General features: G+C 49.0%; 1 protein-coding gene across 1 annotated transcript in view; it reads right to left on the minus strand.

The window, feature by feature from the left end:
• Positions 1-26,585, minus strand: part of LOC119968873 (target of Nesh-SH3-like) — a 371,610-nt gene that overhangs the window by 244,364 nt on the left and 100,661 nt on the right. Inside the window, exons 7-8 of the mRNA XM_038801796.1 lie at positions 7,827-7,890; positions 1,859-1,927 (exon numbers count right to left, since the gene is read on the minus strand). Of these exons, the coding sequence (XP_038657724.1) occupies positions 1,859-1,927; positions 7,827-7,890 (133 nt within the window). The remainder of the gene's footprint in view (positions 1-1,858; positions 1,928-7,826; positions 7,891-26,585) is intronic.

Below are 26,585 nucleotides of genomic sequence, written 5' to 3' on the forward strand. Positions count from 1 at the left end.
TTGAAGAGCACGGGGTAAAGTTCATTGACCTGAAACATCAACCCTGTTTCTCTCTCCAAAGATGTTGCATATTTCCAGCATTTTCTGTTTCTTTTTAGATATCAGTATCTTGTTTTTGTAGAGCATTAGAATGATTGAGTCTAGAGGTAACAAATGTAGGGATGAGGGTTTCAGCAACACATGAGCTGAGTCACCAGTAGATACCGGTTAAGTAACAGATGTCAATGTAGGCAGTCTCAGTGAAGGAGAGGGTAAGGGGTCAGAAACTCAGCTGAAAGGTCAACCAAGACACCAGGGCGGCAAACAATCTGGTTTAGCGTTAGAAAGTAGTCAAGCTGAGGGGCAGAGTCAATGGTTAGGGAACAGTTAGTGGGGGGGGGATTAAAAAGTGGTTTCAATTTTCCCAATATTGAATTGAATTGAAATTTCTGCCCATGCAGTCACAGATGTCTAAACAATCAGCGTGTTAGTCAATTTGTCTTTGAATATTCCCCTTCTTCTACCATAGTACTTGTCTTCATGTATAATAAGTGGCAATTAGGTGGGTGAATTTCCTGCTGACATTGTAACTCTGGGTAAAATCTAAAACCCCCATTGGCAGAGGGCTGAGAAGCAGAGTGGGCAATATAATCAGGTGGGAAGGGACCTTTACCAACTTCTCCCGTTTATGTCAGAGGCTGGGAAAGATCAGTAAGAAGTCTTACAACACCAGGTTAAAGTCCAACAGGTTTGTTTCAAACACTAGCTTTCGGAGCACTAGCTTTTGTAGAGCATTAGAATGATTGAGTCTAGAGGTAACAAAGGCAGGATGAGGGTTTCAGCAACACATGAGCTGAGCCAGTAGAGACCGGTTAAGTAACAGATGTCAATGCAGGCAGTCTCAGTGAAGGAGAGGGTAAGGGGTCAGAAACTCAGCTGAAAAGTCAACCAGGACACCAGGGCGGCAAACAATCTGGTTTAGCTCTCCGAAAGCTAGTGTTTGAAACAAACCTGTTGGACTTTAACCTGGTGTTGTAAGACTTCTTACTGTGCTCATCCCAGTCCAACGCCGGCAAATCCACATCGGGGAAAGATCAGGACAGCCTTCCCACCCCAATAGCCAATTGCAGTCCTTAAGGACAATTAAGGTCACTTAAGGATATAGCTGGAACAGTAGAAATATCCGAAAATTGGAAATCCCACTCTTGAACTCTGCACTTCCTGTTTTTGTGGTGGTGAGAATGGGAGCAGGCGTTTCATCTGCAATATGTGGTTTACGCAGGCAGCTGGCCATTTAGATCGTCAGCGAGCTCCCCTGAAGTGGAATTTTAGTTGGCCAAGACTGTGAAACCCAACGTGTGTAGATTGTAGTAGAGCAGATTAGAGCATATCTGAACTTGGTGGGTTCATTTAGTTGGCAGGGTACCCCTTTGGAGAGGTAAGGTACCCTTAGATCTGGTCCCGGGGCACCTTGAGGTAGGCTGGGTGCCCTGATTTACTGTATGTAATGTGTATATTTATACAAACCGGCAAGAACTCTGAACCACAAATTTAACAGAATAATACATTTATATTTTCAATTGGCCCAGTACATAGTCTCAAACATTGCTGAATATACATTTGTAATATCCTCTGTAATATATTCGTATAGTTCAATAACCTAAAGATGTAAAAGACCTACTGGATCCACTATTCAAAACATGCATTCCTGATTTGTTTACCTGGTTAGTGGAAATATGATTACTCATAATTTCAACACATTTTGTTGCAAAGCATTCAGCCCATGTGTGCCTTGTGCAGGTTCTCCAACTAGCTGTATGGCAAACATCCTACTGTGCATAGATTATAAAGAGGCTGATTGTTTTGACTTGTAACATACCTGAGACCACTTCTGTATTAACGTTAGGCTTTTTGGGGAAAATGTGTATCCGATTCGTTCCATTGCGTGCTAGGAATGAAATATATCACAACTTTAAAACATTAATATATACATTGGCTGAGATTTTGCACTCCCATTTGCATCAAGTGTGAATGGTGATGAGAGCGCAACATCTTGTGAGAGGCCCAACAGCAGGAAGTCCTTCCTCAATAGTCTGGGTCACTGTCCGTGTGGAGTTTGCACATTGTCCCCATGTTTGCGTGGGTTTCGCCCCCACAACCCAAAAGATGTGCAGGCTAGCTGGATTGGCCACGCTAAATTGCCCCTTAATTGGAAAAAATTAATTGGGTACTCTAAATTTAAAAAAAAGTAAGGCCACACTTGGAATACTCGGCACAGTTCTGCTCACTCTATTACAGAAAGGCTATTATTAAACAAGAAAGAGTGCAGAAAAGATTTACTAGGATGCTACCGGGACTTGATGGTTTGAGTTATAAGGAGAGGCTGGATAGACTGGGACTTTTTTCCCTGGAGCGTAGGAGGCTTTTAGGTGATCTTGTAGAGATCTATAAAATATTGAGGTGCATAGATAAGGTCGATGGTCAACATCTTTTCCCAAAGGTAGGGAGTCTAAAACTAGAGGGCATAGGTTTAAGATGAGAGGGGAGTGATACAAAAGGGTCCAGAGGGGCAGACGTTTCACCCAGAGGGTGGTGAGTATCTGGAATGAGCTGCCAGAGGCAGCAGTAGAGACGGGTATGTAATGACTTAGAACAGGCCTTTGAGATTCGCCAATTGGAATACGAGTTCCCTGATTAGTGGGCCAATCAGGGAACCTCTTCTCTGTACATAACAGGGAGTGTCAGATCCTCTGCACTCCCAGTGTAGACAGCAAGCTGAATGCATATGGTCATACTGCTGTTGGTTTTGTTAATAAAAGGGATTCTGGTGAAGGGACTTCTGCCTCCATGGACTTATTACAGGGTGAAATTTTGTCTTTTAAAAAGCATTTAGACAGTTGTATGGGTAAGATGAGTATAGAGGGATATTGGCCAAATCCAGGCAATTGGGATTAACTTTGTGGTAAAAACTGGATAGCATGGACAAGTTGGGCTGAAGGGCCTATTTCCATGCTGTAAACCTCTATGACTCATGATCAGAATTAAATATGGAACTAAAGCCTCAATCTAGTCACCACCACAAAAACAGGAAGTGCAGAGTTCAAGAGTGGGATTTCCAATTTTCGGATATTTCTACTGTTCCAGCTATATCCTCAATCTAGCCTCAACCCCAATCACTGTTGAACATTTGAACAGAATAGAATTGAATGGGATTAACCCAACAAAGCATTGTAGCAAGGAGTGTGACATAAGACCATAAAACATAGGAGCAGAATTAGACCACTCGGCCCATTGAGTCTGCTCTGCCATTCAATCATGGCTGATATTTTCTCATCCCCATTCACCTCCCTTCTCCCCATAAACCCTGTTCACCTTATTAATCAAGCTGTTGGACTTTAACCCGGTGTTGGAAGACCTCTTTCCCAGATTAGACCATGTACTGCAGACCGACACACCCTCCCCCCAACACACAGAACAATGTAGCAGCGAGCGACGTGGCTCAAGGACACCCAACACATTCAAACACAAACATTTATTTCCTAATTCATGTTAGAATAATATAACACTCTGCCCTTCCCTTCCCCTCCCCCAACCCACCCCACTCCCCCTCCACCACCACGCCCCTCCACCACCACCACCCCTCCACCTAGCCCCTCCAACCTCCACCCAGCACCTCCACCCCACCCCCTTCACCCTCCACCCCACCCCTTCCACCCTCCACCCCACCCCTTCCACCCCACCCCTTCCACCCTCCACCCTCCACCCCACCCCTTCCACCCTCCACCCCACCCACCCTCCACCCCACCCCTTCCACCCTCCACCCCACCCCACCCCTTCCACCCTACCCCACCCCACCCAACCCTCCACCCCACCCCTTCCACCCCACCCCACCCTTCCACCCCACCCCTCCACCCCACCCCTTCCACCCTCCATCCCACCCCTTCCACCCCCCACCCCACCCCACCCTAGCCCCTTCCACCCTCCACCCCAGCCCCTCCACCCCAGCCCCTCCACCCCAGCCCCTCCCCCCCAGCCCCTCCACCCCAGCCCCTCCACCCTCCACCCCACCCCTTCCACCCTACCCCACCCCTTCCACCCCACCCCTTCCACCCTCCAACCCACCCCTTCCACCCCACCCCTTCCACCCCACCCCTTCCACCCTCCACCCCACCCACCCTCCACCCCACCCCTTCCACCCTCCACCCCACCCCACCCCTTCCACCCTACCACACCCCACACAACCCTCCACCCCACCCCTTCCACCCCACCCTTCCACCCCACCCCTTCCACCCTCCACCCCAGCCCCTCCACCCTCCACCCCAGCCCCTCCACCCCAGCCCCTCCACCCCAGCCCCTCCACCGTCCACCCCAGCCTCTCCACCGTCCACCCCACCCCTTCCACCCTACCCCACCCCTTCCACCCTCCACCCCACCCCTTCCACCCCACCCCTTCCACCCTCCACCTCACCCCTTCCACCCTCCACCCCACCCCACCCCTTCCACCCTATCCCACCCCACCCCACCCAACCCTCCACCCCACCCCTTCCACCCTACCCCACCCCACCCCTTCCACCCTCCACCCTCCACCCCTTCCACCCTCCACCCCACCCCACCCCAGCCCTATCCACCCTCCACCCCAGCCCCTCCACCCTCCACCCCAGCCCCTCCACCGTCCACCCCACCCCTTCCACCTACCCCACCCCTTCCACCCTCCACCCCCCCCCTTCCACCCCACCCCTTCCACCCTCCACCTCACCCCTTCCACCCTCCACCCCACCCCACCCCTTCCACCCTACCCCACCCCACCCCACCCAACCCTCCACCCCACCCCTTCCACCCTACCCCACCCCTTCCACCCTCCACCCCACCCCTTCCACCCCACCCCTTCCACCCTCCACCCTCCACCCCTTCCACCCTCCACCCCACCCCACCCCAGCCCTTTCCACCCTCCACCCCAGCCCCTCCACCATCCACCCCAGCCCCTCCACCCCAGCCCCTCCACCCCAGCCCCTCCACCCTCCACCCCAGCTCCTCCACCCTCCACCCACCCCTTCCACCCTCCACCCACCCCTTCCACCCTCCACCCCACCACTTCCACCCTCCACCCCACCCCACCCACCACCCCACCCCACCCACCCTCCACCCCACCCCTTCCACCCTCCACCCCACCCCTTCCACCCTCCACCCCACCCCATCCACCCTCCACCCTATCCACCTTCCACCTCACCCACCCTCCACCCCATCCACCCTCCACGCCATCCACCCTCCACCCCACCCCACCCATCCTCCACCCACCCCTTCCACCCTCCACCCCACCCCTTCCACCCTTCACCCCACCCCTTCCACCCTCCACCCCACCCCTTCCACCCTCCACCCCACCCCTTCCACCCTCCACCCCACCCCTTCCACCCTCCACCCCACCCCTTCCACCCTCCACCCCACCCCTTCCACCCCACCCCACCCCTTCCACCCTACCCCACCCCCTTCCACCCTCCACCCCACCCCTTCCACCCTCCACCCCACCCCTTCCACCCTCCACCCCACCCCTTCCACCCTCCACCCCACCCTTCCACCCTCCACCCCACCCCTTCCACCCTCCACCCCACCCCTTCCACTCTCCACCCCACCCCATCCACCCCACCCCATCCAGCCTCCACCCCACCCCATCCACCCTCCACCCCACCCCATCCCTTCCACCCTCCACCCCACCCCTTCCACCCTCCACCCCATCCCTTCCACCCTCCACCCCAGCCCCTCCACCCCAGCCCTTCCACCCTCCACCCCAGCCCCTCCACCCCAGCCCCTCCACCCCCGCCCCTCCACCCTCCAGCCCAGCCCCTCCACCCTCCACCCCACCCCACCCCTTCCACCCTCCACCCCACCCCTTCCACGCTCCACCCCACCCCTTCCACCCTCCACCCCACCCCTTCCACCCTCCACCCCACCCCTTCCACCCTCCACCCCACCCCTTCCACCCTCCACCCCACCCCTTCCACCCTCCACCCCACCCTTCCACCCTCCACCCCCCCCCTTCCACCCTCCACCCCACCCCACCCACCCCACCCCACCCCTTCCACCCTCCACCCCACCCCTTCCACCCTCCACCCCACCCCTTCCACCCTCCACCCCACCCCTTCCACCCTCCACCCACCCCTTCCACCCTCCACCCCACCCCCCCTCCACCCCACCCCTTCCACCCTCCACCCCACCCTTCCACCCTCCACCCCACCCTTCCACCCTCCACCCCACCCTTCCACCCTCCACCCCACCCTTCCACCCTCCACCCCACCCTGTCCACCTCCACCCCACCCCACCCACCCTCCACCCCACCCCACCCACCCTCCACCCCACCCCACCCCACCCACCCTCCATGCCACCCCTTCCACCCCACCCCTTCCACCCTCCACCCCATCCCTTCCACCCTCCACCCCAGCCCCTCCACCCCAGCCCCTCCACCCCACACCCCAGCCCCTCCACCCCAGCCCCTCCACCCCCCACCCCCCTCCACCCTCCACCCCCTCCACCCTCCACCCCCTCCACCCTCCACCCCCTCCACCCTCCACCCCCTCCACCCTCCACCCCCTCCACCCCCTCCAACCTCCACCCCCTCCACCCTCCACCCCCCTCCACCCTCCACCCTCCACCCTCCACCCCCTCCACCCTCCACCCTCCACCCCCTCCACCCTCCACCCCCTCCACCCTCCACCCTCCACCCCCTCCACCCTCCACCCTCCACCCCCTCCACCCTCCACCCCCTCCACCCTCCACCCCCTCCACCCCCTCCACCCTCCACCCCCTCCACCCCCTCCACCCTCCACCCCCTCCACCCTCCACCCCCTCCACCCTCCACCCCCTCCACCCTCCACCCCCTCCACCCCCTCCACCCCCTTCACCCTCCACCCCCTCCACCCCTCCACCCTCCACCCCCTCCACCCTCCACCCCCTCCACCCTCCACCCCCTCCACCCTCCACCCCCTCCACCCTCCACCCCCTCCACCCCCTCCACCCTCCACCCCCTCCACCCCCTCCACCCTCCACCCCCCACCCCCTCCACCCCCTCTACCCCCTCCACCCTCCACCCCCTCCACCCTCCACCCCCTCCACCCCCTCCACCCTCCACCCCAGCCCCTCCACCCACTCCACCATATAATATATGTTTATATATTTATATAAAGGATCCCTTTTAACATTTACTGCTTGATGGGTAGACTATAGACTGTGATGTTGTTAGGCTGTGAAACTACTACTTAAGGCAAATCTTCTAAATGGGCTGTTGCAGCTAATTCTAATATTGTAAATAGCTATCAATCAGAGGAAGCTTGTAACTACTTGAAGCAGCTGGTGGATTAATTCTTTAAACTAAAGGCCATGTTTGGACTTTGGAGAGTATATTTGACTGGTTGCTTCGGAACGATTTGGGGTTTCCAGTCTGCACAGCTACCTTATCAAGATGAACAATGATAAAATGGTCACAATGCCAAGCCATCATGTTTTTCTAGATTCACCACAAATTGAAAATTAAACATACTTTTTAATAATCAGGGTAACAGGAGAGTTGAATCAACTCTTGTAGGAACTTGACCCAAGCAAAAAGTGTTCCGACAGGAACAATGTCAGCCAAAAAATATGCCGTAGCATGTCTTAAAGTTAAACCATGCAGTTAGCTGAAACATTAGACAAAGGGGAATAATGCCCTCTTTCAGTTTTGTTTCACAATTTGAAAATTCAGCTTTGTGAAGTTGATAAGTTGGTGCGTTTATTACGTTAATTATGCACATCCCTATTACTGGAAAGTCCAATACAAATATCATTTTACACAGCAAATTGACTATATTGAAAAGGCTTACCTGGCTTGGGTGTAGCTAAACCTTTTTTGCCCTTTATTCCTATAATATTAGTTTTTCCTGGTGGCTGAAAGAAATACAATCTTTATGAGCAGTCTTCATCAGTTTTCAGTTCTTGTGATCCATTTTAATCAACATTTCCAAATGATATAAAGAATACACTGAAGAAATTCAATTGCATTATACCAGTTATAAAGTTCCAACTTTAAATTTGGGGCATTATACATTTTGTGTAAGGGAAGATGAAGAAAGCAGTTACAACAATGAAGTAAAAGACTTTAAAAGTTAGAAAATAGGAACGATAGGTCAGAGTTGGTGAAAGGGAGGATTAAAATATAAAGGGGCAGAAAGAGAAAGAAGTTAAAAATAGAGAATCATGTGAGAAAATGGAATGAAAGAAAGCATCTGGTTAATTTTGCAAAGTTACTTTTCATAGAGTAAAGGATTTACATGTGGGCCACCAGTTATTGATGCAACTACTGTGTAACTGTGATGCAATGTCCCATGACTGAGACTGAGACCTGGTGGGAAGCAGTACAATCTCCTGTAGAGTAGGGAGAGGTATATAGATCTGTGAATAAGAATACTTTTTGCATAATGGTCCATGGTAGAATTATTAGGACAACTCTGAAGAAACCCCTTCAAGACCCTGAATTCAAGACAAAACATGGTGGCAGCAGATAGAGCAATAAGATCCAGAAAAACAACACGAGAAGACTGCAGACTGAAAGACTTACAAATAATTGGGAAAAGGACAAAAAGAGAAAAGGTTTAAGACTCACCTGGGAATGGTGCACAGTGGATGCGGCAGATGCAAGCAGGCACACAGACCTGGAGTCCTGCCAGCAGTGCATACAGATCATAATCTACAAGCCAAACTACTGAAGCAGGAAAAGATCCAGAGCTTAGGCCAAGCATGGACTCTACATTGCCACTCCCTGAACCGTTCCAAAGCACTGAAGGCTCACAACAGGCTCAGCACTGGAACATTTTGAGGAAGAGGTTCTCCAGATAATAAAAATAAGGAAGAACAAAGGGATCAGGTCAGTACTTTACTCTGTGCGGTAGGGACTAATGCAGACAACGCAACAGCAAGACAAGGAATCAGTGAGGCTTCAAACTCATATAATGAGGCATTCGATGCAAACTTCAGTGTTCAAGAATCTTGATCATGAAGCAGTAGTAAGAGGAAACAAAAACCGGGTGTATGTTTGAGCTCATTCATAAATGACCTGTATAGACTCATGGAGAATTGCAACTACAGGATTCTGTGAGATGAATTAATACGTGATCATGTAGTAGTTAGGGTCTTATCAGATCAGGTTAGTCCACATTTTAGCACAATGTGCACTGAGGATTTATTGCAGGCTTTGCATAATCACATTTGGCATTTAATGTCAAGCCGTCGATAGCGTTGTGTTTCTCGGCACTGCGAATGCCGATAAACACATGGCTAAACACGCTCGCTGTGGGACTTTATTCCCATTTAGTTAAATCGCGCTCACTTTCTTTTGTTCCATTTTCTCACATGTTTCTCCATTTTTAACTTTTCTCTTTCTGTCCCTTTATATTTTAATCTTCTCCCTTTCACCAACTCTTATCAGATCTCTTCCTCATGAGAGAACATTTACCTCTCACAATGGCAGCACGATAGACCAAGTTTAGTAAACAAACAGAGCAGTTCTTAATGGGGAAAGTGACATTCCTTGGAACCAAAGGCATGAAGCCATTCTGTGGGATGGATTCTCCATTGCCAGTCGCTTATATCGTAATCGGCGATCGGGTAGAGAATTCCTGTTTACGACCAAACCCCCCCCGATTAGGTCGTAAACATGAATTCTCTGCCCGATCGCCAATTACGATATAAGCTTCAGGCAAGGGAGAATCCCTCCCACAGATGCTCCACCCCCCCGTCAAGGAGTAGGCCGCACACCGTTGGGCCGGCCTCAGGACGTTACCGAAGGCCGTCCCCCGATGCTGTGTCCCAGATGGGCTGAGTTCTCGATGGCACGGGGGGCATGTGCTCTCAGTTTTCGTGAGCCTGGCGTGGTGACTGCGGACTGTGTCCAGCACCGCCATAGTCAGGGAGAGCCATGCTGCTGGCCGGGGGAGGGGGGGCTTCGGCAAGGTCTGGGGAACTGGTGGGGGGCGGCCCGGGAGTGGCGAGAGGATGTCTAGGACACAATCTGGCAGGTCGGGTCTGCGCGCAGCCGGCGCCATGTTATACCGTGCGACTGCTGCAGGTTGTCGCCGTGTGGATGCATGGCCATGGAGCCGGCAATTTTCCAGGCGTTTATATTGGGAAGGCCGTGCGTTTTTCATGGTGCGGCTGCTAGCCCCTCACCAGTCGGAGCATCAGTGCGGGGGCGGCACCAACTTTCTCATCGTAAAACGAGACACTTCCTCTGGACATAACCTCAAAATCGGAGAATCCATCCCCATATGACCAATAGAAAAGCGAAAGCCTGCAAGCAGCCAACCATCATTTTGAGATGCTCTCAGTGTGGTGGGAAAACCCTGCACAAATGTGAAGAATGCCCAGCAGGGGCAACAGAGCCCTACAATTGGTGAAAGTTAGGACACTTCAAAAATAAGACTGGCAATCTAAAATACAAGTAGATCACAAGAAGAAAGAAAAAAAATAACAAGGCCAAATCAAATACAAGAAGTGGAAGTGACACAGAAAAAACAAATAACCTTCTCAGCAGGAGTTAATAAAGCAGAAAATAATTATTGGAGAATCAAATTAAAAGTTGATGGTCACTCCATAGGATTCAAGCTTGATACTAGTGCAGGTGTTTCAGTGGTCGGGGCTCTCTGTTGCGAACAGGCCCTGCTACCACTACCAGAGAGAACGGAGAATATGGCGCACAGCCAAAACTCCATTCATTGCATTGGGAACAGAGAATCCAGCCAAGTATTATCTGATTAAATAAAGTGGCCTAAAATATTGTTAAGCCGAAGACAGGATATCATGTAACCCTGAGGGCAGATACTAAGCTAATATGACTTTTCAGAGCGAGGAAAGCCCCTCACTCACACTTAAATAAAGTCAACAGCAAAATTGAACGCATGTTCGAAAAAAATGGTTTTCTCCCCAGTAACCATACCGATGAGTGGTGTTCTGGAATGGTCACAGCATAAAAACCTAATGCTTCAATGAGAATCTCCATAAATATGTCAGTGGAGTGTGAAATCCACCCGATGACATCCGTGGATAAAAGTCTCACCAAATTAGCAAAAAGCAGCCTCTTCACAAGCTTTTGGTCTCTAGACAAAGAATCCAGGTTGCTGACTACTTTTGGCTGTTATTGTTTTAACAGGTTGCCATTTAGAATTACATCTGTGCCGAAAATATTCCAAAATAAAAGTGGGCGCGATTTAACTAAATGGGAATGAAGTACCACAGCGAGCGTGTTTAGCCAGATGTTTCCCGCCATTCGCAGCGCCGAGAAACACAACGGTATCGAACGGCTCTTGGTTTGACATTAAGAGCCAAATGTGATTATGCAAAGCCTGCAATAAATCCTCAGTGCACATTGTGCAAACTTTGGGAATTACAGCTGACTCTTCAGAAAACCAAGGCGTTAAAGAATTCCCACAGCCTAGAACAAACACAGAATTATGAAAATTCCTTGAGATGGTCAACCAAGTAGACAACTTCCTCCCAAATCTGGCGGAGATCAACAAGCTGTTACAACAGCTGTACAGGCAAGGTCAACAATGGTGCTAAAATGTGGACCACCGACATGCTTTTGACAAGATCAGAAATCTCCAAATTTAACCAGATATTCAAGCACACTGCAATCCAAAATATTCAACAATATTCAATAACAGCAGACACATCATCTACAGGCTTAGGGACGGTGTATTTTTAAGTTCAAAAAGATGGGAAAAGTTGACCATTTTATTATGTCTCAAAATATGTAACCATTGAGAAAGAAGCAATAGAAGCCACTTGGGTCAGCGGGAAATTCGCTGATTTTGCCATGGGATTAATGTTTAAAATTGAAACCGACCACAAACCTTTCATTACTCTTCTTAACCTAAAGGAAATTGCAAAGTATTGCCTATTATTCAACATATTAGACTATATGAGCAGCAATTCAGTTACTGAGTATGTTCAAAGGAAGTACCAGACTTCCACAAATACAATATCAAGAATACCAGTGGAAGGAGTGAGACAGTAAGAGTTGAGTTCTCTTGAGGAAGTGGAAGCATATACATCACTCATTACTAAACACTTATCAGCCACGGAGAAGAGATTACAAAGAAATTCAGCAAGCACAACAGCAGGATGACGAGTGCATTAAAATATTATACACCTGACAACTCAGTACTTCATCAATACTTCGAACAGGGAAAACATCTCACAATTATAGATTATTTCATAGTTTTTAATGACAGACGAGTCATCCCCGAAACACTTCAATGCAACATTGTGCAAAAAACTCCATCAAGGTAATTTGGGTATATTGAAGTGCCAAGCAAGAAGTCAGCAGTCAGTCCAATGGCCAGGCATCAGTCACACCATTGAAGAATCCACCACAAATTGCTTTATGTGTGCAGTGAATAGCCAACAGCAGCACAAACCACTGGCATGGGCATGATCTGGATCTCAACCTCACTGGGCAAGATCCAGATCTGAATATTTAAATTAGCCTTAAATACCTGGACACCAGATTCACTCAGCACCCAGGTCTCACCGGCCATACCTGGAAAACATCGCCATGCGTCCTTTAGTACTGGTCCATACAAACGTGGATCAGGCGTAACAATATCTAGGTGGTGAATCTCCCAGGCCATTGGAGACCCCCAGGTTGTCGGGAACAGAGCAGGGTGGCAACCAGGCACTCCCTGTGGCATCTGGGCACTGCCATCCTGGCACCTTGGCAGTACCACCTGGGCACCCTGGCAGTGCCACCTTGGCACTGCCAGGGGCACTACCAGCGTGCCAGGCTGGAACTTCCAGAGGTCGGGTCAAGGGGGGCATTGTCAAGTACGGGGGGGATGAGGGGGAGTTCCCGGGGGCCTCTCCAATGTAAAGGAAGATCGGGCTTCTGGAAAAAATGGCTCCCTGAGCTGCAACAGTCTATTCTGCTTGCGGGATCAGCTCACCAGCAGGAAATCCCTCTAAATACGGGCTGGGGCCAAGAAAACCTGACAAAATGCCGTTGTATGGCTGCAGCCGCCGAGAAACACCCCGTTAAACACGCTGTTACGTAGACTTTAACCTCAGTCCGCTTCACACCCATAGAGTAAAGGGTCAACATCCAGAGCATCTGATAATGATATAACTACTGATGTAATTATGATACAATGTCACATCTCTAGGTAACTGATATCTGGTGGAAAGCACAAGTAGAACCTCATGTAGAATGCTGAGATGTACACAAACCTGTAAATAAACAAGAATGAATGACAGTCTAAGGTAGCATTCTTAGGGCAATAGGCAAACCCGAAAGAAACCCCAACAAGACCCTGAATTCAAGATGGAACACTTTCCATGCTTATGCAAGTTTCTTACTATAACGTTGATGTTTTTCAGCAGCATGGTGTGAGTGGGCAGTGGGATAAAAAGCAGGCCTGAGCCTGCATTTGCTGACAACAGGACTTGCTCGGTAATTTTACCACAGGCAGCCTTCTATTTGGCTGTCCATGGGCCCACCATCCAACTGAAGACACCGTGGACTCCTGGTGCTGCAGGAGTTGGCAGATCTAAAGCCTCAATAGTGCCACCGGGAAAGGTGGTTGCGGCTGAGGAATGCAGGGACCTCGAGAGCTGGGCAGAAAAGTAAATAAAAATCTTAGAATTTCACCGGGCTGAGAGTCGGAGGGGAAACCCCTCCGGGGTATTCATGGGGCTACGGATGCTGATTTCTCAGCCCGTGGTCCCTTCTTTAGTAAAGTAACCCCCCTCTCCATTTACCTGGGCCTCCCCACATAGTGGGTGTGTTGCCCTGCCTACAGAAATGTAAAATGGGCCCTAATTGGGCCTTTAATTATATAAACTGCCTCAGGCTGAGCGTAGCCACTTTTCATCCAGTCCCATCACTGTCCCACCAGCAGGAGTGCATTGTGGAGCAAAGCTGACCATGATCCCTACAGTTTTATTGGTCCCTGCACCTCCCTCCCTGGCTCCCCGAGGTTGGTGAAACCCTGAACAATAGAATTAGCTCACGTAGGGATTGAGCAGTTTTGCGAAAGTGCTGGTAGTGTAAAGGTTAAATCTGAAGAAAGGTATTTCAGTGATATGAGCACATATCCAGTGGGATATTACTCATGCTTCCTGTGATCTTATTTTCCACGTATTCTCTATTCTTCCTCATTCTCTTGCTAATGGGAGATTTGCTTCATTAACTTTGCTGGTCTTATACTGTCTTAATTCTGTGCAATCTTTAAGAAGGAGCATTGCCATGCGATTTTTTCTACTTCTGCCTCTTTCAAACTCTACACTAAATGGTATCTCCCTGGATTTGACCAAAGAAATTTTGAATCAGCTGGAACATGTCTATATTGCTGAATTCTCTGCTTAAAACATACCTTTGTACAAGTTAATTCCTATCCTAGTTTTATTCTTGTTATAGTATATTTGTTAAGTGGATTTATATGAAGTCTGATTTGCTATTTAAGTTTAGAATGTTATTTTAAGAGCATTCATAAAAATGAAAGACTCTGGTCATGAAAGTCAACAAGTCTCAGAAACAGGCACAGAGGTCACAATTAACTAGCACCCATTTGCTGTGATGCAAGGCAGCAAAACACATTTTGTGCTGCCTGCATATTTATATAATTGCAGCGTGCAGCCAGTACTAAGCATGCTGTTGGGTGCATGTACATTCGAGAAGGAGACGGAGTTAGCCTGCACTACTTAAAGCCAGCCTACATCACTCTAATGGGAGGGGCACATTCAGGGGAGCAGGAGCTGGAAGAAGCGTGACTATGGTGCCAAATGGCAGAGAGGGCACCAAAATTATCCAACTTTGCGCTGAAGGGCTTTGTGTGAGAATTGGACAGAAGGAAAAAGATCCACAAGGGCTGGGAAGCCCTCCGAACACTGCATTGGTCATGGGAGCAGATAGTCACCATAGTCAGTGCCAGCAGTCCAGCCCCAAGAATCTCGATGCAGTGTGGCAAGCAGTTCAATTACCTTACATGAGTGGTCAAGGTCAGCGAATGCATCTTCAAAATGCCATATCCCACCACAAGCTTCAAAAACTGCAGTGGGCACCACATCCCCATCACTGACCTACCAACAATCTGTATCAATCACAACTTCGATATTCATGAGTCATCTTCATGCTTTACCTTATGTTCATGCGTAGTACTACTGCAAATCTCACACCCGCATCTCAGGGCTTACACAACTATTCAAACTTGACAGCCACGTCATCCAAGCACATTGCATCACAACTCACTGACATACTTCACTCCCACTTGCAGGACAGGAAAGCGGGGAGGTGGTGGCGTATTGGTATTGTCACTGGATTAGTAAACCAGAGACACACAATAATGTTCTGGGGACCCAGGTTCAAATCCCACCACTGCAGATGGCAAAATTTGAATTTAATAAAAATAAATCTTGAATTAAAATAGTATAATGATCATGAAACCATTGTTGATTGTTGTATCTGTAAATCCATCTGGTTTGCTAACGTCCTTTAGGGAAGGAAATCTGCCATCCTTACCTGGTCTGGCCGACATGTGACTCCAGACCCAAAGCAGTGTGGTTGACTCTTAACTGCCCCCTCAGGGCAATTAGGGATGGGCAATAAATGCTGGCACAGCCAGCGATACCCGCGTCGCATAATTGGATTTTTTTTTAAAAGCCAGAGGCATAGGAGCTAACTGGCGGGCGGCATGTTCTCACCCCATTAGGGGAGACAATGGTCAGCGTCATTGGAGTGACCATAACTCGTGTGCCAATTTGCTGGAGGCTGAGGTCACATGCATGTTCTACTCCAGAGGTTTCAAATGATAACTTTAATGGGGTGGCGTCCAGGAAAAGGCCAATGTGCATGCACAGAGAATTCCTTGGTGCATTGGTAGACCAACCAGAAAGCCTGTGGTCATAGTCAAAGAAGCATGGAGGAGTCTGGCATCAATCTTGCACGTGGCTTTGCAAAGAGCTTGCGGTCCATCCTTTCCAGTGTGGAACTGGTGACTCAGTCCACCACCACATGTGTGGACCCAGCCATGGTGCAGTGATTGATGGCTGATGTCAATGCAACATAAGCAGAAGTCACCCAGCATCTGGGTGCTGCAATGGAAGCTCAGACTGAATGTCTGCAAGTACAGCTTGCTGGAAGGAATGCTTGACTGCTGCCATCATGAAGCTGTTCCTGAAGACCCTGGAAATGGCCTCTGGCTGAGAACCTATCATCTTCTCCTCTACCTCCTCTTCAAGCAGATTGGCCTCCTCTGTGTTGCTCTGTTCCTTCTCCCTGTCAATATGCAGGTCAAGAGGGATGGAAAATACAGCACCAATTACTGGGAGCAAGTGGCGGGAGCTGAATCTTAAAAGTTAAAATTAAGGCCTTCACCATGTGCCACACCACTCCTGGTACACACCACTAATTGTATGTAACTGTGCAAAGTTCCAAACGCTTTTACTAACTCAGCAACTAAAGTAGAAATTATCATCAACGGACTTTAATATGGTTAATGACCTCTTTAAATAGCACTGTGCGGGATTAAGAGATGGATTACCTGAAGCGTTGAAGTTGAAAAAGCATTGCTAAATTCAATTCAATGTTATGCATTGGCTGATGTTATGCCTACTGTATACACTCCCTGCGCAGACTCTCAAGACCTGTGCCAATGACCTCACCAAAAATAGTGTCTGGCGTGTCCAGCACTGAGATAGATGTACACAGCCTGGATGCCATTTTAGATCTGAAACGGCATTCATAGTTCCAAAAATAAAGGTCACATCCAACTGAACTTTGTCGCCTTTAATCGATGATTAAAGTGGAAATTCCCCAAGAGCTTCCAGCTAATCACAGGCTGGCAGTTCCTCATGCTGCCAATGCCAGCGCGAAAGGTGGTGCTGGTGCTAATGCAGGCACCCAAGGCACAGGATCAACATGGACTCCCAGGTCACAGGTGAGTGATGGTGGGGTGGGAATTGTGGGGTGGCGGTGCAGAGGGATCAGAGGCAAGGGCAAGGGGTTGGTTTTCAGCAACCTCCCCCAACCACAACTTAATGCCAGATCACTCAATCAGGCACAGAGTGTCTGGCAGCAAGGGACCCAACCCCACTTTGACATCGGGAGGTTTTCTGGGTGGGTTTCCAAGGGCACAGTAAGGCCACGTACCCTCCATTTAATCCCTGAGCCACCACTAAATTGAAATGGGCTCAGGATTATTGGAATGGGCCAAATTCCCAGCTGCCAGCTGGGAATCCTGCACCAGCACCTTCCGTCCTCCCATTTAATTGGTGGATGTTTATCCATCACTGACAGGCTGACAGGGGAGCCTCTGCCATGATTGTGGGCCCAACAGTCATGTTTCCAGCCACAGTGTGGGCGACATTAAACCAGCTCTCGGTGTAAAAGGTCCACAAATATTTAATTCTTGATCATTGCCTTGCCTTCTATAGTTAAACTTAGTGTCAGTGAATTGTTGAGGTGGAGCCTAAATGGGTTCACTGAGGTACAGACGTTTCAATCATATGCATAAAGAATGTAATTGTAAACCATTTCCCTATTAACTTCCAGACCAAAGAAAGGAAATATTTGATGTGCAGCCAAGACTAAGAGCAGTGAACATGATAAATGGTGTGAAATATATTACAGCAATGGTTCATATATCGGAACAAGTAAAAGAGTCCGTGTTGTGAATTAAGAAACGATCCTGAAAAATGTACGACTGCAAAGTTGGTCTGCTTCCTGTCGCTCAGTTTCTTTCTGAGAGATTCCCCAGCGTCCCAGCACTGGCTTCGTAAAGAGGGAAAAATAGAGGTTATGCTGGAAACATAACAGCAGTTAGAGTGTAGAAAAAAAGAGAGAGATTGACTGAATGCCGACACTGTCTGGCCCCTCATTTTAGGGAAGAACGACTACCTCGGGCATACTGCTCCACCTCTCGCACACCACCACCACCATCTTCCCCTCTCCATTTTGAATGTCCAAGAAGTGATGCAGCTGGTGTGCCCGTCGCCAGGCAGCGAGAATACAGCAACAGCTGTGGGAGACATTCGGAGACAATCTTCAGTGAGGCAAGAGTTACGCAGCTGTTGGTAATCACAATGATTGCAGGTGTGGAGATGACAACGCTGCCTATTCCGATGTGTAATCTGATATGTAACTCAACTGCAAGTGAAACAGTTTCAGCAGTTTGCAGCTATGCTCCAGACTCAATTACAAACAGGATTTTTGTTTTTTAAATCATCCGGTATTAACACATATAGATTTACATAGAATTTACAGTGCAGAAGGAGGCCATTCGGCCCATCGAGTCTGCACCGGCTCTTGGAAAGAGCACCCTACCCCCTACCCAAGGTCAACACCTCCACCCTATCCCCATAACTCAGTAACCCCACCCAACACTAAGGGCAATTTTGGACACTAAGGGCAATTTATCATGGCTAATCCACCTAACCCGCACATCTTTGGACTGTGGGAGGAAACCGGAGCACCCGCAGGAAACCCACGCACACACGGGGAGGATGTGCAGACTCCGCACAGACAGTGACCCAAGCCGGAATCGAACCAGGGACCCTGGAGCTGTGAAGTGATTGCACAGACCATTATACAATCCACAAAGAGAAAAAAATATACTTAAATTGCAAGTAAGAATTAATCCAATATAGAACTAGAATGCTAGAACACTACTGCGATTGGGAGCAGTGTTGGAAAAGCTACTAAAAAGTTATTTGCCATCAGAGATGGGGAAACGTTTGAATTTCAGGAGAGGAAGATTTCTATAATTACTCCGCCTATTCTCAAAGTGCAGCGCATGCCAAAGTGCACATTTTGAGGGACTCAAGCTTTGTGAGGTGTGCAAATAGCGTGCAGTTTTCTGCAGCCTTCAATAATGTTGGAACCAGTGCATGTATCCAGCACCACTGATGAAGTCATGGCTAAGGTGATACAGTGACCTATTCATACAAATATAGTTTCCTCCCATGTGGAAGGCAAATCCAACAAACAGGAAAGGTTGGAGATTGGAAAAACATCTGGTCCCGATACAGCATCGGGAAGATGTCTACAAATTTGACTACGAGGGCCCATTGACTTTATGGGTACAGACTTTCAGTTTGTGAAAGAAGAAACCATACATATGTAAGCAATAAATTTAAAAGCCATTTCTCTCTTGTCAGGAAGATCTTGGCTAGGTTGCTCATCAATAGTTTTCTCTGTATTATTGCAGACAGGGAGGTTTTAAAAGGCTGCTGCCTGACAGAAATGGCTGTGAAATAAATGACTAGAAAATTTGTTTTAATGACAATGGTTAGGACGAATGTTGGCCAGGGCTTCGCGGGAACTCAACGACCCTTCTTTGAATACTGTCATAAGATATTTTACATCTACAGAAAAGGACAGATGAGGTCTTGGTTTAGCTCTCGTCTGGAAGACTGCACCACTGGAAATGTAGCACTCGCTCTTTATTACACTCAAGGGTCAGCCCAGGTTACCGTTTCAAATCTCTCTGAATGCTACAGCGGAGTCAAGGCCGACAATAGCAGTGATTGATGTCATAAACAGGGAAGAATAGGCACGCGCGTCAGCTTTGCCATTTGACAGACCTTCACCTTGTGCAAACTGCACACTTCAATGAGATAATCAGAGAATGTTGGAAATAATCAGGAGGTCAGGTAACATCTGTGCAGAGAGAAGCAGGGTTAATCTTTCCGGCTGATGTCTTTTGTCAGAACCGTTCTGAGCAGTGCTCATTGACCTAAAAGATTAATTCTGTTTTCCAGTCTGTAAATGTTGCCTGACCTGCTGAGTGATTCTCGTATTCTCTGGTTTTATTCCAGATTTCCAGTACCTGCACTATTTTGTTTTCCCTATTCTTCAGCTTAAGACTTGTGAGTAACCCATTCGCAAACCTATTTGCTGATGACTGTGCATTTGGTGCACACACATAAGAGAATTTACCCCGAGTTTGTCACAAAGTACAGACATGGTCAGCAGCTTCTTCTGGAACAAAAGACTGCAGTAGGCCGCTGCTGAGGTTAGAAGTCTCCTGTTTCGGGAGGGTAGTCAGGAGCTGATGTGCCAGATAGCGGCCTTCCACCTTGAGTCCCTGCAGTGATACCTTTACATTGAGCCCGCTCCTTATTGGTGTGCACTGGCAATGTATTTCTTTTTTTAATTTAGAGTACGCAACTCTCTTTTTTCCCAATTGAGGGGCAATTTATTGTGGCCAATCCACCTAGCCTGCACATCTTTGGGTTGTGGGGGTGAGACCCAGGCAAACACTGGGTGAATGTGCAAACTCCAAATGAACAGTGACCCAGGACCGGGATCAAACCCAGGTCCTCAGATCCGTGAGGCAGCACTGCGCCACCGTGGCGCCTTGGCAAAGTATTTCTTCCGCCAAGTGCATGGCCTGAACTGTAGCATGAAGCTCCTGTTTATAGACCTGAAGGGTCATTGTAACTCCTTACTGGCATTGCCTGTCTTTTACCAGGACCAGATCAATGTCTGGAGCATGGTTGCCTCGCACTTCAGTTCTCCCCCGTCAGAAGCAGCTGCTGTCATCGGGGAGCCACTGCTTAAGAATCTGCATTTCCACTGCTCTCACTTTAGATGGCTAGTGAAGATCAGGGCTGCGGCTACTTGGGTGACCAGAATCGGAGATTAGCCAGGAGGCAGAGGAGTGGTCTGGATCGCCCTTTGAACTGGTGCGTTGGACCTCGGTAGGCATCCAGCCCGCAGCAAGATGCCACCCAACACCTTATAACAGTGGTGCTTGGCCCGAATGGTATACAGGGTCTTGAGGATGCTCAGGTGTGTGGTGGACTCCTCTCCGTGCATAAGCCTGCTTGGACGGAATTTCACACTGGTACCAAGTCCCGACCCCTCCCTCGGGTGCCGATGCCCCACAATCTGAGTCACCTCATGGAAATGCCCTCCGTGCCCTTCAGTAGGGCCTAGAGTGTTTTCCTTTTTGGGCTGCTGATACACATCTTTCACCTTGTCGTCTTCACACGTCATCTGGACACACCCTTGTGTGCCTTGTGGTTGATTCTTAAATGCCCTCTGAAATGGCCTAGCAAGCCACTCAGTTATATTCAACTGCTACAAAAACACAAAAAAGGAATGAAAGCGTACGGACCACCCGGCATCGAACCAGGCACCGGAAACAACAATGGCAAACCCTGTCCTGTCGGCCCTTCCTAACATCTGGGGGATGTGTCAAAGTTGGGAGAGCTGTCTCACAGACCAGTCAAGGAACAGCCTGACATAGTCATTCTCACAAAATCATACCTTACAGACAATGTCCCAGACACCATTATTCATCAGGTTAAACATGGGCAAGGAAACCTCCTGCTGATTACCACGTACCGGCCACCATCAGCTGATAAGTCAGTACTCCTCCATGTTGAATACAACTTGGATGAAGCACTGAGGGTGGCAAGAATGCAAAATATGCTCTGGGTGGGGGACTTCAATGGTCATCACCAAGAGTTGCTCAGTAGTACTACCACAGACTGAGCTGGCTGGGTCCTAAAGGACATGGCTGCTAGACTCGGACTGCAGCAGGTGGTGAGGGAACCAACAAGGTGGAAAAACATACTTGATCCCATCCTCACCAACCTGCCTGCTGCAGATGCATCTGTCCATGACAGTATGGGTAGAAGTGACCACCACACAGCCCTTGTGGAAACAAAGTCCCATCTTCATATTGAGGATACACTCCATCGTGTTGTGTGGCACTACCACCGTGCTAAATGAGATAGATTTTGAACAGATCTAGCAACTCAAGACTGGGCATCCATGAGCTGATGTGGGCCATCAGCAGCAGGATTGCACTCAATGACAATCTGCAACCTCATGACCCAGCATATCTCCCACTCTACCATTACCATCAAACCAGATAATCAACCCTTGTTCAATGAAAAGTGCAGGCGGGCATGCCAGAGCAACACAGAAAAATGAGGTGTCAACCTGGTGACGCTACAATGCAGGACTACTTGTGTGCCAAATGGCATAAGCAGCAAATAATAGACAGAGCTAAGCAATTCCACAACCAATGCATAAGATCGAAGCTCCGCAGTCCTACCACATCCAGCCATGAATGTGGTGGACAATTTTAAAAACTCACTGGAGGAGGAGGTTCCACAAATATTCCCATCCTCAATGATGGAGGAGTCCAGCACCTATGTGCAAAAGACAAGGCTGAGGCATTTGCAACAACCTTCAGCCAGAAGTGCCGAGTAGATGATCCATCTCGGTCTCCACCAGAGGTCTCCAGCATCACAGGTCAGTCTTCAGCCAATACGATTCACTCCACATGATATCAAGAAATAGCTGAAGGCACTGGATACTGCAACGGCTATGTGCCCTGAAAATATCCCGGCAATAGTGCTGAAGACTTGTGCTCCAGAACTTGCTGCTCCCCTAACCAAGCTATTCCAGTACAGCTACAACGCTGGCATCTACCCAGCAATGTGGAAAATTACTCAGGTGTATCCTGTAAACAAAAAACAGGACAAATCCAACCCAGCCAATCATTGCCCTATCAGTCTACTCTCTATCATCAGCAAAGTGGTGGGAGGAGGCTTCAACAGTGCTATCAAGTGGCACTTTCTCAGCAATAACCTGCTCACAGACATTCAGTTTGGATTCTGCCAGAGTCACTCAGCTCCCGACCTCATTACAGCCTTGGTTCAAACAGAGACAAAAGAGCTGAATGGCAGAGGTGAAATGGGGGCAGCACGGTAGCATTGTGGTTAGCACAATTGCTTCATAGCTCCAGGGTCCCAGGTTCGATTCCCGGCTTGGGTCACTGTCTGTGCGGAATCTGCATGTTCTCCCTGTGTGTGCGTGGGTTTACTCCGGGTGCTCCAGTTTCCTCCCACAGTCCAACGATATGCAGGTTAGGTGGATTGGCCGTGCTAAATTGCCCTAAGTGTCAAAAATTGCCCTTAGTGTTGGGTGGGGTTACTGGGTAATGGGGATCGGGTGGAGGTGTGGGCTTGGGTGGGTGCTCTTTCCAAGGGCCAGTGCAGACTCGATGGGCCGAATGGCCTCCTTCTGCACTGTACATTCTATGAGACTAATAGCTCTAGACATCAAGGCAGAATTAGACCGGGTGTGGCATCAAGGAGCCCTAGCAAAACTAAAATCAAAGGGAATCAGGGAGAAAATCAGGCTATTGCAGAAAATACAGAGGCATGGGATTCAGGGTGATTTAGCAGTTTGGATCAGAAATTGGCTAGCTGATGGAAGACAAAGAGTGGCGGTTGATGGGAAATGCTCTGACTGGTGTCCAGTTACTAGTGGTGTGCCACAAGGATCTGTTTTGGGGCCGTTGCTGTTTGTCATTTTTATAAATGACCTGGAGGAGGGCGTAGAAGGATGGGTGAGTAAATTTGCAGATGACACTAAAGTCGGTGGAGTTGTGGACAGTGCAGAAGGATGTTACAAGTTACAGAGGGACCTAGATAAGCTGCAGAGCTGGGCTGACAGGTGGCAAATGGAGCTTAATGCAGAAAAGTGTGAGGTGATTCATTTTGGAAGGAATAACAGAAAGGCAGAGTACTGGGCTAATGGTAAGATTCTTGGTAGTGTGGATGAGCAGAGAGATCTCGGTGTCCATGTCCATAGATCCCTGAAAGTTGCCACCCAGGTTGAGAGGGTTGTTAAGAAGGCGTACGGTGTGTTAGCATTTATTGGTAGAGGAATTGAGTTTCGGAGCCATGAGGTCATGTTGCAGTTGTACAAAACTCTGGTGCGGCCGCATTTGGAGTATTGTGTGCAGTTCTGGTCGCCACATTATAGGAAGGATGTGGAAGCATTGAAAAGGGTACAGAAGAGATTTACACGAATGTTGCCTGGTATGGAGGGAAGATCATATGAGGAAAGGCTGAAGGACTTGGGGCTGTTTTCGTTAGAGAGAAGGTTAAGAGGGGACTTAATTGAGGCATACAAGATGATCAGAGGATTAGATAGGGTGGACATCGAGAGCCTTTTTCCTCGGATGGTGATGTCCAGCACGAGGGGACATAGCTTTAAATTGAGGGGAGATAGATATAGGACAGATGTCAGAGGTAGGTTCTTTACTCAGAGAGTAGTAAGGGCGTGGAATGCCCTGCCTGCAACAGTAGTGGACTCGCCAACACTAAACACATTCAAATGGTCATTGGATAGGCATATGGACAATAAGGGAATAGTGTAGAGGGACTTTAGAAGGGTTTCACAGGACGGTGCAACATCGTGGGCCGAAGGGCCTGTACTGCGCTGTAATGTTCTATGTTCTAAAACTCCCTGCTGGTTAGAGGTTAATCATCTCAGCTCCAGGACACTACAATGCAGGAGTTCCTCAGTGTAATGTCCTTGGCCGAACCATCTGCAGCAGTTTCATTAATGACCTCCCTTCCATCAGAAGTAGGGATGTTCGTCGATGACTGCACAATGTTCAGCACTATTTACAACTTATCAGGTAATGAAACAGTCCATGTCCAAATGCAGTAAGACTGGACAATATCCAGGTTTGGGCTGACAAGTGGCAAGTTACATTCACGCCACACAAGTGAGAGGCAATGACCATCGCCTACAAGAGAGGATCTAACCAGCGCCCCTTGACATTCAATGGCATTACCATCACTGAATCCCCACAATCAACATCCTGGGGCCTTACCATTGATCAGAAACTGAACTGGACTAGCCATATTAATAATGTGACTGCCAGAGCACATCAAAGGCTAGGATTCCTAACTTCACCTCCTGAACTCCCAAAGTCTGTCCATCATCTACAAGCAACAAGTCAGGAGCGTAATGGAATACCCTACACTTGCCAGAATGAGTGCAGCTCCAACAATACTCAAGAAGCTTGACACCATCACAAAGCAGCTCGCTTGGTTGCTATTCCTTCCACAAATATTCAAACCCTCCCCCACCAACAAACTGTGTGTACCGTGTGTACTATCTACAAGATACACTGCAGGGAGTTGCCAAAGTTCCTTAGACAGCAGCTTCCAAACTCACAACCACTACAATCTAGAAGGACAAGAGCAGCAGATACCTGGGAACCCCACCACCTGGAGGCTCCCTTCCAAGTCACACCACCCTGACTTGGAAATATATTGCAGTTCCTTCACTGTCGCTGGGTCAAAATCCTGTTACTGCCTCCCAAATAGCACAGTGGCTGGATCTACACCACATGGACTACAGCAGTTTAAGAAGACAGCTCATCACCACCTTCTGAAGGGCAATTGAGGATGGCCAATAAATGCTGACCTAACCAGTGACATCCACATCCCATAAATTAATTTTTAAAAAGTAAAATAAGTGGTCTCTGAAATTGATGGAGGCAACAATTTCTTGTTATTTTTTAAAAATAAATTGAAGTATTTGCAACATTTTTATAACAATAACAAACAAAATAATAATAACATAAACATCAACATGGGAAGCTAGACATTTCCCACCCAACCCCTTCTGTACATCTCTTAAGCATATTGCACCTACCCGCCACTCCACCTTCAGAGTGCTGCTTCTGCTGATATTTTAATTTTCCCCGAGAAAGTCGACGAACGGCTGCCACCTCCAAGAGAACCCCAGCATTGAAATGAAAATGAAATGAAATGAAAATCGCTTATTGTCACGAGTAGGCTTCAATGAAGTTACTGTGAAACGCCCCTAGTCGCCACATTCCGACGCCTGCCCGGGGAGGCTGGTACGGGAACCGTGCTGCTGGCTTGCTTGGTCTGCTTGAAAAGCCAGCGATTAGCTCTGTGAGCTAAACCAGCATTGACCCCCTCAAGGCAAACTTTATTTTCTCCAGCTTGAGAAACCCAGCCATGTTACTGGCCCAAGTCTCCACACTCGGGGGCTTCGAGTCCCTCCACATTAAAAGACACCGTCTCCGGGCTACCAGGGAGGCAAAGGCCAGAACGTCGGCCTCTTTCACTCCCTGAACTCCCGGGTCTTCTGACACTTCAAAGAGCGCCATCTCTGGACTCGGCACCACCCGCGTACCTAACACCTTGGACATTGCCTTGGCAAACCCCTGCCAGAATCCTCCAAGCTTCGGGCATGCCCAAAACATGTGGGCATGGTTTGCTGGGCTTCCCGCACACCTCGCACATCTATCTTCTGCCCCAAAAAACTTGCTCATCCTCGCCACTGTCATGTGTGCCCAGTGTACCACTTTAAACTGTATTAGACTGAGCCTACCCAGGTACCGGACACTACTATCCCCCGTGGCCGCAACAGCAGGAAAGCTAACACCTGTTCCCTCAGAAAGTCCCGCACTTGCAGATATCTGAAACCATTCCCTGGCGGCAACTTGAACTTGTCCTCCAGCGCCTTCAGACTGGGAAAACTCCCATCTATGAATAGATCTCCCATCCGTCTAATTCCTGCTCTCTGCCAGCTCAGGAACCCTCCATCTATCCTGCCCGGTGCGAACCTATGGTTATTGCAAATCGGGGTCCAGACCGACGCACCCTCACCCTCTTATACCTCCTCCATTGCCCCCAGATCCTCAATGCCGCCACCACCACCGGGTTAGTGAAGTAACGGGCCGGCGAGAACAGCAGAGGTGCCATTAACAGTGCTCCCAAACTGGTGTCTTTGGATGACG

The sequence above is a fragment of the Scyliorhinus canicula genome, chromosome 7 (assembly GCF_902713615.1).
Source record: "Scyliorhinus canicula chromosome 7, sScyCan1.1, whole genome shotgun sequence".
NCBI lineage: Eukaryota > Metazoa > Chordata > Chondrichthyes > Carcharhiniformes > Scyliorhinidae > Scyliorhinus > Scyliorhinus canicula.